The sequence below is a fragment of the Delphinapterus leucas genome, chromosome 6 (assembly GCF_059928025.1).
Source record: "Delphinapterus leucas isolate spDelLeu-1000000601 "Yukka" chromosome 6, BTC_Dleu_Yukka2, whole genome shotgun sequence".
In the NCBI taxonomy this organism is placed as follows: domain Eukaryota; kingdom Metazoa; phylum Chordata; class Mammalia; order Artiodactyla; family Monodontidae; genus Delphinapterus; species Delphinapterus leucas.
In genome coordinates this window covers 78,359,611-78,376,436 of record NC_143134.1, presented here as the reverse complement: position 1 = coordinate 78,376,436, position 16,826 = coordinate 78,359,611, and the positions used below count along the sequence as shown (strand labels likewise).

General features: G+C 39.1%; 1 protein-coding gene across 1 annotated transcript in view; it reads right to left on the bottom strand.

Annotated features, from left to right (window-relative positions):
- TMC1 (transmembrane channel like 1) overlaps positions 1 to 16,826 on the bottom strand; it is a 131,707-nt gene that overhangs the window by 21,244 nt on the left and 93,637 nt on the right. Inside the window, exons 12-14 of the mRNA XM_022573505.2 lie at positions 14,953 to 15,132; positions 14,666 to 14,827; positions 7,658 to 7,786 (exon numbers count right to left, since the gene is read on the bottom strand). Coding sequence (XP_022429213.2) covers positions 7,658 to 7,786; positions 14,666 to 14,827; positions 14,953 to 15,132 — 471 coding nt within the window. The remainder of the gene's footprint in view (positions 1 to 7,657; positions 7,787 to 14,665; positions 14,828 to 14,952; positions 15,133 to 16,826) is intronic.

Below are 16,826 nucleotides of genomic sequence, written 5' to 3'. Positions count from 1 at the left end.
TTTTCTCTATGATTACACTCTACTCATGATACTTCTGACACAGATATATAGGTTCTTCCCCCAAACCAAGCATTTCCCCAACTTTCTGTGGATACCATCTCGATGTCCTACAATTTAACTCAATTCTGACACTAACTGTCCAGAGTTGGCACAGATCCCACAGGTTAAGGTCTTGGTGCCACAAGACTGCCCCACACTTTAGATGAAAGCCTCACACTTTAATTGAAAGCTCAGGTTGTCACCTATGCTGACTGATGGGCTGTAAACTGGAGAGTCTCACGACTCCCTCCTTAGCTTTGATCATTTGTTAGAGTAGCTCACAGATCTCAGGAAAACAGTTTGTTTACTAGATTACTGGTTGATTATAAAAGGATACAACTCAGGAACAGCCAGATGGAAGAGGTGCATAGTACGAGGGAAACGGTACAGAGTTTCCTTGCCTTCTCCACGTGCACCCTCTTTCTGGCACCTCAATGTGTTCAGCAACATGGAAGTTCTCCAAACCCCAGGGTTCAGAGATTCTTATGGAGACTTCATCACAGGGACAAAATCAATCATTAACTCAGTCTCCAGCCTCTCTCCCCTCCCTGGAGGAGGGGGGGGATGAGGCTGAAATTTCCGAGTTTCTAATTATGGTCAGGTCTTTCTGCTGACAAGCCCCCAAACTGAAGCTATCCAGGAGACCACCAAGAGCTGCCTCATTGGAAAAAATAATGCTCCTATCACCCACAATATTCCAAGGAATTTAGGAACTCTGCATCAAGAGCCAGGGTTAAAGACCAAATATAAGAACAAAAGATGTTCCTAGCACCATCACTGCTTTGTAAATTACAAAAATTTTAGGCGCTCCAGCCAGGAATTGGAATGAAGACCAAAATATATATTTCTCACTACACCACAATAACATTCTTGCAGAAGTGAAAATACTTATTGTGCAATCTTTTACAGAGAAAGTTTGCCTACTTCTGAACTAGATAATTTCTAAGATCCCTTTCTAATCTAAAATCTGTAATTGGTTGACTCAGTTATTAAAGAATTGCTTCTTGGGACTTCCGTGGTAGTGCTCCCAATGCAGGGGGCCTGGGTTTACCCCTGGTCAGGGAACTAGATCCCACATGCATGCTGTCACTAAGAGTTCACATGCCACAACTAAGGAGCCCTCGAGCTGCAACTAAGCAGCCCACATTCTGCAACTAAGGAGCTGGTGAGCCACAACTAAGGAGCCCGTGAGTCGTAACTAAGGAGCCTGCCTGCCACAACTAAGACCCAGTGCAACCAAATAAATAAAATTTATATAAAAAAAAATAAAAAATTGCTTTTCTCTAAACACCTTAAAAACAGAATTTATACTCCATTCATTAAACTCAGAAACTGCCACTCTAAAAACGAAACAAATGAAAGAAAGCAAACACACACACACACACACATACACACACACACACACACACACACACACAGGGTATGAAATTCAAGGCTCATTCTTTTAGAGGTGGATTTTTAAAAATATGAGATCATACTATAGTTTCTTTTTTTTAAAGCCAATACACTAATAATATGAGTATAAATCAATTTGCAAAGTGTTGCCTCTAAAATATAAAAAGCTTAAAGGTAAATGATGCTTGAGAAAAAACAGGTTTTCTCGTAACCCGAGTTAACAAAATGATTCAAATGGAGTAAGTGTAATAAAGTCCCTAAGGGCTGCTCATCCATAATAAGATTTTTAGGGGCCAGCAACAGAGAAGCCAATCTGGAATTGGGTTGGGGTCCGTAATAGTCAAGGAACTAGAAATTTTCTTGCTTTATTTTTAGACCTTTGTTTGTGGTGGGCTAGAGTCAGTTATCTACCCAGAAGGAAAACATATGGTACTCACTGGACGAAAAAGCCTGAGAAAACCCATCCTCTCTCTGCAAGTTTAATTATTTGGGGCAAACCATCAACCTCTGGATATTGTGAAATGCAATTCAGGATCTCAGAGATAATTCTGTCATTGCAATGACCTGCCTGACTTTCGTCACACAAATCTCATTTCCTACAGCTGGAATCACACTGCTTAGAGCTGCAGGCTGGCCTGGCCTGTGGCACTGGGGCAATGGCACTCAAGGGTGGTCCCAGACCAGAAGCAGCATCAACATCTGGGAACTTTTTAGTAAAGTAAATTCTCAGGCCCTGCCCCAGATCTACTGAATCAGAAACCTGTGTTTTCATGTGCCTTCAGAGCATTCTGATATATGCTCAAATTAGCGAACTACTAACCTAGAACAAATCCAACCCTCGTCTACTAGGTTGATTCAGCACCTCAGGGCTTTGCACTATAACCCTAGTTGCCTGCAGATAGACTCCGTCCAGTCCAGCCTATTCTGTCCCTTTGCCCATGTTCTCACACCTTTGTTGGATACCCATGACTTCTTACTGACTCTCTATCATGCCATCTTCCTGGACCGCTAAATAGTATCTCATTCCCAGAAAGGGAATATCAGTTTATTTCCTAATTCTATATCCCAGCCCCTCCTGCTAATTCCATTCTACAGCAAGAAACCGGTCTAAGCATTTGACTTACAAATGCTATGGATTGGCTCATGAATTAGTCATGCTTTGGCAGAGTCCTTGAAATTTCTAGGGGTTAGCATTACAGTGAAAATTCAATATGATGGAAATCTGGTTGACGGCTTTGAAGTCAATCAGATGTGGATTTCAGTTCTACCTCCACCACTGACCAGTTATATGTCTTTGAGCAAATTATTAAAAATCTCTAAACCTCAGTTTACTGTAAAGTAGAAAAATATTATCTACCTCATAGCGTTACTGGTATGGTTACACAGAATAATATATGTAAAGCATTTTGTAGATGTTCTAACACATGGCAAGCTCTACATAAAAATATAATACAGTATAATATGATTAGTAATATACTCTGATGGTCTGTGAATCATATGCCTCTTGTTTATGGGTAATCTTGCACTCCATCAGATCTCAGGAAAATCTCCCATATTTTCCATTCACATAAATTCAACAAGGAGCACCTTAAAATGTAACTTTAAACAAGGTTTAACCAAGCTGAGGTTTTAATTAGATTGAACATACTCTTACCCTATGCCATGTATTCAGTCCATTTCTTCCTGGATACTATTTACCTACTTCATTGACAAATGGCAAGGATGGTGTCAACATAAATTAAAGTGAGAGTTAAAGGCATTCTGTGTTGAACTATTGCAGAAAACCCAGAGTTTACAAGAGGACTGAGGGCGGTTTTGCTGAATCAGGGTGGTTAAAATCCTTTCTGGGAGCAAACCATTCCACTCCCATGAGTCAGTGAACTCTTTAGAAACACTGAGAACTACCTGCTATGCTCAGAGAAGTCTTAGGAAAGATTAACTTACATTACATGGTCTAACAGTCTGCTCCTAGCCAGTAATTTTCCCACCTCAATTCATCTTCATAGGTTTGTTGTGGTAATACTTTGGCCATGAATTTATAACTGGAAAATATACAGAGTCACTTTTAACCCAATTTACTCAGATATAACCAGTGTATAATTCAGTATATTTAACATAATAGCTTTTCCAGAAGGATATTTCATTGTCCTTATTTATTCACTGGCTATATACTTAGGCAACTCCAATTCAGACTCTTAATTTTTTATATGTAAAATAAAAGCATTATGACTGATTTTGTCAAAACTCCACCTAACCTTAATATTCAGTGAATCTCTGAATCTAATGCTGGAGTCTGCAGAGTTTAGACTTTATAGAGGTTAATTATTGTTATAAAAGTGACTGAACTTTTTCAAAAATATCTTCTCTATAACTGAGCAATTCAACCTAGAGAAATTTCTCATAAGGAAGTAAGTTTTACATAAGATTATGATTTATCTATGGAGATATTTATCTACATGGCTATAAATAAATACGATCACAATGTTTAATATAATAATAAAACATTAGGTACAGTTAACTAACAACAAATAAAAAATAACTAGTTATTGTACATTCATATGTAGACTATCACACAGCCATTTAAAAATTATAGAAGACCAGTTAATAACATAGAGAAAAGGTCACTGTTAGGTGAAGAAAAGCAAGTAACTAGTCAATAGGATACATGCCAATATATTTTTATAAAAATCTATAGTACTATATATAAATCTATAGTACTTGTTTATCTACATATAAATAAATACTAATACTCTACAATTCAATTAACTAAGTAATGTCATGAGTGGTGGGATTACCTGTATTTTTATTTCCATATTAAGCTTATATTACCTTTTCCAGATTTTTAAACAATGAACTGGTATTATTTTTAAAGTTCAGAAAAAAAAATTCTTTTTTTTGGTGGCAGAAATGGACACATTTTTCTCTTTCATTCCTGAAAGGATTCTTAAAAGTATCTTCTCTGCCCATCTTCTCTGTTCTCTTTTGCTTCAATGACAGGTACTTTCTGGACTCATACTGGCAATTAATAAGTCCAGAATATCAAAGAAGCATTCTCATCGGCCTCTTATCCTCTAAAACATTTCCATTTTAGATTTCTGCATCTCTGCCTGCACCACCCATACTTTCCAGCTGCTGGGCCCTGCCTTCCATCAGCCCGTCCACTGAGAATTCTTTCTTCCATCTCAGTCTTTTGAAATTCTGATCCTCCTTCAAGACTTGGCTCAAATGTCTCTTACTCCATCCTGTCTTTGTATTTCTATTGATCTCTCCCACAGTGGTTTCTCCAATGTGCAATTACATTTCCTGCTCTGTGCTGACAACGGGAGCTTGCAGGATTAAAGGGTAGCAAAGAGTGTGAGGAATCGGTGAATGAATGTTCCACCAGAAGAGGGCAGTAATTCCTCAGCTCCAGCCAATTTCTCCAGAGTGGGAATATGGGTCTAATGTTGTCAGGCCTTTCAATATGTCAAGAAAAACAAGAAATCCACATACATAAATTTTTTTTTTGGCTGTGTCGGCTCTTAGTTGCAGCATATGGGATCTTTCATTGCAGCACGTGGTCTCTTCGTTGCTGCACGCGGGCTTCTCTCTAGTTGTGGCATGCGGGTTTTCTCTCTCTAGTTGTGGTGCACAGGCTCCAGAGCGCGTGCGTTTGCGGCACACGGGCTCTCTTGTTGAGGCGTGTGAGCTCAGTAGTTGTGACATGCAGGCTTAGTTGCCCCGCGTCATGGGGGATCTTAGTTGCCTGACCAGGGATCGGACCCGCGTTCCCCGCATTGGAAGGTGGATTCTTTACCACTGGACCACCAGGGAAGTCCCAAGAAATCCATATTTTTTAAATGTAAAACTCCAAGCTTTAAAATATTAGCTCATAAAAACAAAAAAGCAAACAAACACTGCAGACGAGAGAAAAAAATATCTGTCAGTTGAATCTAGCCTGCAGACCCACGTTTGCAACCTCTCCTTAGGCTTACAGCTTTTACATCTGTGTATCCTCTTGTCAGCAGGCACAGAGGTTTGCTCACAATGGTTTGTACCTAGCAGGCACTCAGCTGTGTAAGCTATCCACCTGGTGGGTCAGTGATAATAAGATCCATATCAAAGATCCATCATCCAACCTTAATGATTTAAAACTTGTTTTGCTGCTGAGCTTCTCTCTGATGAGCCTTCCAAAGGTAACATGGAAGCAAATTCACTCTGTCTGACCTAAAACAGAAACTTGTCTTTTTTCCTGTACTTTGTTCTAACCCAAGAGCACTGTCAGCACTCAATAAATTATAAATTACGGTCATATAATTACAGCTTTTATGCATCCAGGTCATGTTATATTGACTTCATATGTGAAGCAAAATTTTCTAGCACTTAAGAAGAAAGCAGTTAGGGATCAAAGGCAAACATAAGCCAAGTGATGGTCTAAGAAAGAAATGGCAATTTTTATGTCTGCTTCAGAAGAGCTGAATCAGGCAAGGAAAATAGAAATGAAACCAAGCCAGCTGAATACCTCATAGCAGGGAATGGGAAAGCAATGCAAGGGCATTCTGGATCTATAGCATTACCTCACCGTCGTCCACCAAACAGTATGACCTAACTGCTTCTGGCTCCTCCAAGAAACACTTTCAGTGAGGGAGACAGATGACCTAATAAAAGGTACAATCTCAAAGTCAGGTAGCCAGGTAGAGAATCTAGCCTGGAGTCCTGTAAACAGTTCTGAACGTAGGACTTGTCCAGAAACTAGAGGGCATGAGACAGGAGGAAGACCAGCAGGGAAGGATATCCCTTCACTGGTGAGAAGAGAAACATCATTAGCTCAAGAATACTAGGGCAGAATTGATTCCAGGGCACATCCCTGGAAGCAGACAGAGTTCTGTCAGTAGACGGCGTTGCCTTGATGGCGCTAGGATGTGGAGGTTCAACACTGAGTCAGCCAGTCCAGCCAGACAACATAATACCTGCCATGTGACAAGCACAGCTCTAAGCATGAGGTCAAGGCCTCTGTTTTCAGAAAGCTTTCATTACAACAGAGGGAGACAGATAATAAGCACGTTCAAAAAAGGAGATGTCAAACAGTTATACATCGTATAAAGAAAAGAAAACTGTGCTGAAATAGAGAGTGCCTGATGGGCCACCTTGGATTGGAAGGTCAGAGGAAAGCTCAAAGGAGGTGACATATTAGGGGTGAGTCCTTAATGACAAGAATCAGCCCTGGCAAATTCTAGGAACCTGCACCCCTAGAGGGAAGAACAATTTGGGCAGATGCAAGGAGCATCTTGTATTTGAGCATAAGAAAGACTCCCAGTGTTTGTGGACTTTACAAAGCAAGAGCGAAAGTGGTAGGAGATGAGCTCAGAGAGAAAAAAAGAAGCAGATCACACAGGGTATCGATGGCCTTGAACAGGGATTTGGAATTCATTCTGAATACTTAGAAGCCACTGGAAATACTTGAGCAAATGAGTATCAATACTAGCAACTCCTCAGGTCCTATTTCCCAAGATGACAGTTTCATTTGCAAAAGGCGGACAGAGAGATGTGTGCTTTGCTGCGCCCTCAAACTTTGTTGGGGGACCTGGGGTTGAGCATAGTGGGGGGCTGGTGATGGAATCAACACCAGTGGGGCTCAGAGAAACCTGTGCTGTTGTTGTGGGGAAGGAAATCAACTCGCCGGAATTCTACTCCACCAGTTGCCAGAGCCCTGTCAGTACCCTGAGCCTTTCAGAGCCCCCAGCTTGTGTCTCTGCTGAGCTCTCATTAGACTGTGAGCTTTATGAAGCAAGCAGCATGTTCATTGACTCCTTTCTCCCCCCAGCGTACTGCACAGTGACGCACTTGATAAGTGTCCAGCAGTTGCTTAATAGAATTCAAAGCAAACAGAAAATGTGCAGTTGATACTACTCACCTTGCCCTGCTTCTAGAAATGCCAGCAAGCTTCATGGGGAGGGAGCTGATTATGGGCCCAAGATTTATGGAGTTCACCATTTTAACAGATAGGTTGAAGTCCGCTGCTTTAGCCATCTGTAATTTTACTAGAATCTATTTTTGCTAGACTATTGTAAGCCATGAGACTCAAGTCTGACCCCCTTCTGAATTAAAACTATACTCATTGGTCTTCATTTATTGACATCTAAAAGACAATCCCACCTCCTAAATTCTTATTCTTGCATGGTATATGTAAATGACTAAGCACAAAGGAATAATCTGATAAGAGAAAAATGAATATCACACTTACATATCCATATTCCAAATCCCAGCACCAGCAGTAATTGCAAAACCTCACAAAACATGCTCGGAGAAAATCCCCAATGAGAATTGTGACGTAGGTGGTCAGAACATCAGAAACGGTCAGCCGCACAAATTCCTGTTGAGATATTATCTGTATTAAAAGGAGCATTTCTCCCTTCAAATGGTCCTAATGTTAACATCGAATTTGTCATGCTTTCTAAATAGTATTAACTTGAAAACTGCAACTAATGGTAAAGAAACTAGTTAGTCATATCTAGCAAGTAAAAAATGTTTCACCCCTATTTTATTAGTCTAAAAATAATTATTTCCTGCTCCAAAACCACTGTATCAGAAGTCTTCCTACTGAGAAACTTTTATAAGCATGACATGAGAACACAAAACAGGAAAATAATGACAACACAGAAGTTTAAAACTTGAATCTGGCAAACAGCAGATAATAAAATAAATGTATTTATAAAATAAATTTTTTATTTATAAAATTAAAAGACAAGCTTGGAAAAAGTACTTGTGGCATATATGATGGAGAACTAGCTTTTCTAACACATTAAAAACTTTTACAAATCAGTACAACAATCGATGGGCAATTCAATAAGGAAAAAAATGGCAAATGGCACAAATAAGAAGAAAATATACAGTTAATTAAAATATTCAAAAATACCTAAATCCTACATTATAAAAATACAATCAAAACAATAAATTGTTGCTCCACACAGTGATAAATATTTTAAAATCCATGCTTTTCCATATTGGTGAGAGTGTGGTGAAATAGGCACTGTCGTAAACTGACAGTTAGAAGGGAAAGTTAGACTGGTGCAACATTTGTGTGTGGGGGGACGTTTGTGAAGATCCATCACCTTTTAAAGTGTGTGGATTTTATTAGGAAAATCCACTTCTAGAAATGTATCCTATGGCGGTATTAGCACAAATGTCCAAATCTATACATATAATTATGAAAGCATTGTTTCTCCCAGATCAAAATTGGAAGCAATTCAAATATACTCAAGAGGAAATTAATTAAATAATAACGGGTGTCCACACAACAGAACATTGTGAGCTCTTAAACAAAGTGCTATTGTGATTATGGCTGCACAACAATGTGAACATATTCCAAAACCCACTGAATTGTGTACTTTAAATGGGTGAAACGTATGGTATGTGAACTATATCTCAATAAACTTGTTTAAAAAGCGCTCAAATGCTATGTTCAGATAAGAAATGGGTTGTTAAAAATTTACAAAATAGGATATGTAGCATGAACCCACTTATTAACAAAAAATCCTACGCATATATACATACATGTATATATGTATATGCATAACATGTATATGTATAGAAGAGGTCTGGAAAATTAGAAACTTTTTACCTCAGTGGTGTGGACTTGAAGTTACATGCAAAATGTGTATGCTGTGGGTTAGAGGGGAAGTTCACTATTTCCTCATGGAACTTATAACAATAGGCAATAAATATAAGAGTAGACATATAATTATAAATTTTCATTATGATCGTTTTCTTCTGCTCCTTCCCAATAATTCGTGCCCTAAGACTGAAGACATGGAATATCTAATAAGACATATTTTTCCAGAAATACAGTGTTCTTCTATAATAAAAGAAGTCTTCTGGTTTTTATTTCCAGCTACCTATATAATCTCACCTCTAAAATAACTAGTGAGAAAGAATCACATCACAGGGCAAGGCCCATCTGACTAGCAGTTATCTGGTTAATTTCCAGTCCCATACTTCAGAGCAGTGCTTCCTAAACTCCAAGTAGTCGTGTACCACCTTCACGATTCTTGCCATGTCCAAGTACTATCTGAAATATTATTTACCTAATATTTCTTTTAACTTTAATATACTTTATTTTAAAAAAATAACTCCTACTATTGTAAATAGAAGGTGTATACCATCTGCCATAAACCGTAGTTAACTATAATATAAATATATTAAAAGCTAAAAAAATTATACTGAAAACTTTAAACTATAAATGTAAAAGAATTATCTTGGCATTAGTTCCCATCAAAAGTAGTGCCTGGGGCTTCCCTGGTGGCGCAGTGGTTGAGAGTCCGCCTGCCGATACAGGGGACGCGGGTTCGTGCCCCGGTCCAGGAAGATCCCACATGCCGCGGAGCGGCTGGGCCCGTGAGCCATGGCCGCTGAGCCTGCGCGTCCGGAGCCTGTGCTCCGCAACGGAAGAGGCCACAAGAGTGAGAGTCCCGCGTAGCGCAAAAAAAAAAAAAAAAAGTACTGCCTGTGAGCCAGTAGTGTATTTTGGGAAATGCTATCAAAGAACAGGGGTGGAGATGGAAAAGAATGAAACAGGAAAGGAGAGAAAACCTTTACCCAAGAGAGTGTTAAAAGCTGTCACTACTGGGGCAACTGGGTCTTGATTCTTCTGGGGACCCGCTGAGTAGCCATATAGAATAAGTCTCAGAACTGTCCACCCAAGAGACAGAAAAGGGAAGTATTGATCCACCAGCTCCCATTCCCATCAGTCAGGGATGGCCCCATGTGGTATTAACGCCCCATTTGGTGACAGCAGAGAAGCAGGGTAAAGGTGAGAATCTGTATACAACTCAGTTGAGATACTGTCTTGTAACAGCTGCATGCAGTCGTTTGCTGCAGCAACAGCTGGAGTAAAAAGGTGAGTGTGAGGTTTCTGCATAATCCATGTGTCTATATAATCCGATTTCTGTCTAGCTCTCCATATTTTTCTTTGTCTTCTCTACTCCAGTCCCACTGGCTTTCTTTCATACCCTCAAACTCCATACTTCTTTAGGCCATAGGGTCTTTACATGTGGTCTTCACGCTACTCAATCTTACTTCACCTCTTGACTCAGTTTACACCAACTAATATGCATCACTACAGCATCACTAACTTAGGGAAGTCCCTCACCTGGATGACTAGGGGCAAGCTTTTCTGAATGCATGCATTGCATTCTTGTAGTGCTTTGTTGCCATTGTAAATTTGCAAATGTTGTATAATTATTTAATTAATGGCTTTGTTCCCAAGAGATTGTAATTGTCACGAGATTGTAATTGTCACAACGGCAGAGACCGGGTCCGCCTTTGTTCCCCATTGCACCTCCAGTATCTAGCACAATACCTGACACTTAGTCTGCACTCAATAAATATGGAGTGAGCGATTGAGTGATAGTAAATTCCTGTGGTTATCTCTGAATATAACTTTTCTCTTCCCTACTCTTATTCTCCTTTTCATTCCCCAGGCAATTTGAGTTCAGATTCTAATAACTAGCATCAATTAGAAGTAGGCTGTGAGGGATATTTTTAGGTTTCCACCACCAGGTTGGGAAGACTTCCTCAGAAAGAAAATATTTCAGAGTGGTTTTGAAGTCCTCCACAACTTCCTAAGCATCCTCATCCCAATGGTTGAAATACAATATTTTTCCTAAGCGATGTCCTAACTTTCACATAAAATAGCAGAAGAGGATTCAAACATTATATTAAAATGTAAAAATATTTATTAATATAACATAGAAGGGATACACTGCTTTATAAGAAAGGAAATTCCAAAAATGGTTGTCCAGCCCACCAAGGAATCATCATCCAATTTCAGTTCCTAGTGTGCTAGGATGGAAGCATGGCCTCCACACAGGCCTTCTGCAGAGCACTGCACTCCACACCTCACACTTTACTCTCCTGACATGTATTTGGTCAGTAAACCTAAGAGGCTCATTAGCAAGTGAAGGGAAAATAATAGAGACGGGGCATCACAAAGGGCCACAGATATTCCATGGCAGGAGTCTGGGAGTATGTGTTGATGCTAATTATGTTTCTGGAGGACGGTTCAGCACTATGGAGAAGGACACAAACTCTAATCAGACTTTGTAGGTAAAATTTGGGCTCCTGTCATTGACTTTCTTTAAGGTCTCGAGCAAATTATTTTACCTTTCTAAGTCATAGTCTCCTCATCTATAAAATGGGGATAATGATATAACTTAGAGGGTAATTTAAAAATTCAAGGAGGTAATGCTTGGCACACAAGAAGCATTCGATAAATGTGAGCTATTATTGTCATTATCTTCAGCTGTTGTCTGCTTTCTCTCCTTTGCCAAAATGCAGACCTAAGTATATAGCTTCAAAGAGCGGTCTCCCAAGTATGGCTCTGCTGCCTACCTATCAAATGTCACTGGAGATGAGACTAAGTGACTACATCTTGAGATTCCCTGGAGACATAAAGGAGCCACCAAATTCCTATATTCAAATTCAAAAAGAGATTAAGTCCCACAGTATCCTTGAGGAAAAACAGAGCAGAGGGCACCCATGGAGAAGAAGAGAAAATATCTGGAATGTTCTCATAGAAAAATGAACAAGTCTTTGGGGTTATATCTCCAACATTCCGTGCAAAGCAGCTGCCTTTTACTATTTCTTCTGGAATCACTTTGTTTTAAAAGTGGGTAAAATAAATGTTTCAGAACCACAGCCCTTCCCTCCTGCCGCTCCTGCAGACTTTCCCACAAGCGCTTAATATTCATTTAGAGAAAGGAAGGCGAAAGAGAAAAGGGAAACCCAACTACAAATTGCAGTAAGAAAAGATGATGAAGCAAGGAAAACCACTAGATAGAGACAGGATTTAAAAAAAAAAAAAAAAAAAAAAAAGGACAAGACAAGCTGCACAGTACAAGGGCTCCCAAGAAGAAGAATTAAATAATTTTTTCTTTATTTTAATTCAGTGTGTGTGGGAGCATCCCAGAAGCTTCTGCATAATCAGAAAATAAGTATTCTAAATTGCATGACGTTCATGTCTAATTAATTGCTGCCTCTGACTCAGAAGTGAGCAGCTTCCACCTTATTCTTTACAGTTAGTTCTATTAATCTTATTTAACAGGTGTTTGCCTGGTAAAGGGTGGTTTGCTTAGCCCTCATGCCAGTCTGCATTCTGGGATGTACATAAGAGAATATCTCAAGCTCTTTGAGTTTGTGAAAACTCCACTTTATATTTTTTCACTTCTCTCAACTCTTGCTGAAGATTTAGGGAGCCGCCTAGATGTGATAAAACAGACTTGTGTTAAGTGCCGTGACCAGATTTTGCTTCAAGGAGTTTTAAAACATGGAAACCCATATACTCCTGTGTATTCACTTCCTATTGCTGCTGTAAGAAATTACCACAAAATTAGTGGCTTAAAACAACATAAACATAAACTGTTCTGGAGTTCAGAAGCCTAAAATCAAGGTGCAGGCCTCAGGGCGAAATCTGTGTCCTTGCCTTTTCCAGCTTCCAGAGGCCACCTGCATTCCTTGGCTTGTGGACCCCTTCCCCCACCTTTAAAGCGCATCTCTCCAACCTCTGGTTCCACTGTCACAGCCAGTTTTTCTGACTGACTCTTGTCTCCCATTTATAAGCACGTGTGATTTTGTTAGGCTCACCGCATAATCCAAGATATTTTCCTATCCCCAGATCTTTAACTTAATCACATTGGTAAAGTCCATTTTACTATGTAAGGTAACATATTCACAGTTTCCAGGGATTAGAACATGGACGTTTTTGAGGGGTTATTATTCTGTCTACCACATCATGTATCACAAGCATCTCTCTACCAACTGCAGGCAGGTTTCATTTCATTTATTATTGCATACATAGTATGTTCCTGTAAATGTGTATGAAATGTGCATGTCTGAAAATCAAGTATTTAATAACATGTAACTGGAAAGGGAAGGGTTTATCTGGTCCCTAAAAGCCTAAAAAATAAAATAGAATCCTTACTTATATCATACATTTTGGACTTGGTCTTCAGTGACGTCTGTCTAGCATTATATACATTTTCCTTACTTTTTCCCACAGTTGAAATCATAGATGAGTGGCTTAAGTCAGATGAGTATCTGAAGCTGAGGACATCTAATGATATCTGTATTTGTTTAAATTAGCTTCATAAGACTAATGCTAACTTTCAATTTTCCATATATCTTACAAAAAAATAAGTGCACAGTAAAAAATTATTTCAAATAATTTCCCAAAGACCACATTACTGCTGAAACTGAACTGTTGTCTGACAGACAGAAGCACTATGACATATTTTAAAATGTCTGTCCATCAAGGATGAACCAAAGTCCAAAATCAGTTTATGAAGTGCACATGAGGAATGTCAATTCTAATGAGATAAAATTAAAGGCTTTTCAAAATATAAATTGGATTTGTATAGAAATAAGAGACCTGAAGTAGGTTTTTTGTTTTTGTTTGGTTTGGTTTCCCTTTATTGAACAGAAAGCCATATGAAACATTATTTCTTTTATCTGCTAAAATACCACTAGTCTTGGACTGGGGTCATTTATACAGTCATCTGAAAACAACAAACCTAAAATAGTATTTCCTTTCATGCTTAAGGGGCAATTATTTGACAAAAATTAACATTATTGAAATGAGTATTAGTGTATGCTCCCAAAAGAATCTTTTCTTTTTTTTATGGAAAAAAGGTAACACTGGGGCTTCCCTGGTGGTGCAGTGGTTGAGAGTCTGCCTGCCGATGCAGGGGACAAGGGTTCGTGCCCCGGTCTGGGAGGATCCCACATGCGGCAGAGTGGCTGGGCCCGTGAGCCACGGCCGCTGAGCCTGCGTGTCTGGAGCCTGTGCTCTGCAACGGGAGAGGCCACAACAGTGAGAGGCCCGCGTACCGCAAAAAAAAAAAAAAAGGTAACACTAACTAGAGTTCCACTTAAATATTTACTTGGGTTGTATCTAAATCTGGGTGTTTTATTATAACACAGATAGATAGTAAACATTTCCTCAGACCATTTTAAAATATCCTTCCTTTACATGCAACTGTAAAAGGGGTGTAAAGGTACTACTTACCTGAATGGATGCATGTGAGGACTATAAGAGATAATATATATGAAATTCACAGCCAGCATATGGTGAACAGTCAATAAGTCTCAGCTATTTTCATTAATAAGCAATAAAAAACAGGCCACGCTTACGGAAGAAATAGTGACCCTGCTCTTTTTTAATCCATTAACTGTTATGCACTTCTGTTTGTGACATTACCTGCCCCACCATTGTTTCCCAGCAGGGTCCTCGAGGTACATCTGCAGGGTGCACAAAAAAGGGTGGCCCAGTGGTATTTCCAGTGAGTGATGCATTGTAGGCCTTGATCATGTTGGCTTCCCATAGGGTAATATTGGCCTTTACTAGCTTCTCCTCTTCAATCTAGAAAGCAGAGGAATGGAAACAAAAATAAAGACAACAGAGATTTCTAAGGCATTTCTGGCAATCTTGAGATTGGGAATCTAACAACATGCTGATGGCAAGGACAATCCAGACACAAGATTTACCTTGTTGTTAATCTCATCCATCAAGGCAAGAATAAATACATACAAGTTGCCTAAAAGAAGAGCAAAAATGCGTCCCAGGAGCCATTTCAGAGCGATGAGGGGATGGTAGTCTTCCAATTCAGCAAATAAGTCAAACAATGTTGGACAGAACATCCCCAGGAGGGACATGACCATGTTCATCTACAAGAAGACACAAGGGGTGAACCAAGTTAACAGTGTTTAAAAATTATTGCTTTCCTCCAAATTTGCAAGATTCCAGCTAGATTCCTTTGATATTTTATAAGACTAAAATTATTTCATGCATTTTAAAAATTTGATCTTATTAAAACAACAGAGACAATATTCAACTCATATATTCAAGATGTACATGTGTGTGAGCTTGTGGACGTGCCAGTAATAATAGTCTTTCCTAGTATAATGAGGGATGCGATTTACATTACTTTCTATGCAGAGAATATTTACTGTTATACATGGTAACTGATTCTGCACTTCACAACAAGATTTCCAAAGGAAATGGAAAATGATCTGCTTGAGGAATGAGGTCCAAATTGGAAATACTAATTTGGCAATCATCAGCACATGGGCTAGTTTAATCAGTTAGAATGGATGAATTCCTTGAGATGGGCCCAGGACTAAATACTGAGTTTGCGGGAATGCAAACTATAAGGGGCAAAAAAAAAAAAAAAAAAAAGGTTCCAGGTGACTCTGGCAATGTCTTTACCTGAATACCTGGCTCAAACTGTCACTGTTTAACATGTCCCATTTCCCCCTGGTAGACTCCATGTTTTGAATGATTAGAACTACCAAACTATATCGAGAAAATAATTGTCAATATGTTTTTCCCTTTTGACTAAGAACATTGTATAAGTATGACCAGCAGGAGCTAAAAGTCAGCATGACATAATATAAAATCAGCATGATACAATTTCAGCCTAAAGTAAAAACTTGGCAGAGCTATGCAATCTTATATAAGGTAAATTTAAATTCTGTTTCATCAAATTTGTAAAGTTTTTCATGAATCCCCATTATTACCTTTGTTGGCCCCTAGGAATCAGGGGTCCCCTAAGATGGATATTAAACATGTACTTACAAAGAGTGACCCTTTTGATGATAATCAATTATCTCTCCTTTTCTGTGGTTTATTAATACAAAAATATGATCAGCACAAACCATGGACCAAAGTGGCATGATAATGTTGCCTATAAATGCTATCATAACTGCAAGGATAATTTTGAAAGCAAACTTAGTAATGCTTTGAGGTTCCCTTTTGTTTTAAATAAGTAAAATAACTCCACCTAATGACTCTGTTTTACAGGCTTCCAAGAAATGTCTATGCCATCATAGGCTCTTAAATATATGGTCTCCCATCTTCAGTGTTACTGCTTCTGAAATACCTAGAATGTTTTTGTTTGGAGCCTTTTGTTGTAAGTAGGCTATACCATTTTCTGTGCAAGATTCTTCTAGGAAATTCTATGCTTATGAAGACTTTCATAATCTGTTTGGTCTACAAGACTCTGCAGAAGTTTCAGTGTGGGAAATCTACACTTCCCACCGCCTAAATCTCCACACACTGAAAATGCCCAAGTTCAAAATGATGCCACACTGTATTCTAGAACATTTTATGAAAGGGAACAGACCCAAGAAACAACACATGACCAGTGATTTCCTGATTCTAAATATCTACCTCTGACCTCTTTTCTTGGACCTGCTAAATGGGCAGATACCCTGAAGACAAATCGCAATCATAATACTTAATTCCTTTCAGAGAGCTGGCCTTCCTCATTTGAATAGCATTTGGAGGGGGAGATAATAGGGTAAGGAGAGGAGGTGAAGCAGTTAGGCTGCTAGTGAAAAACAGAGAGAGGCCCAGTCCT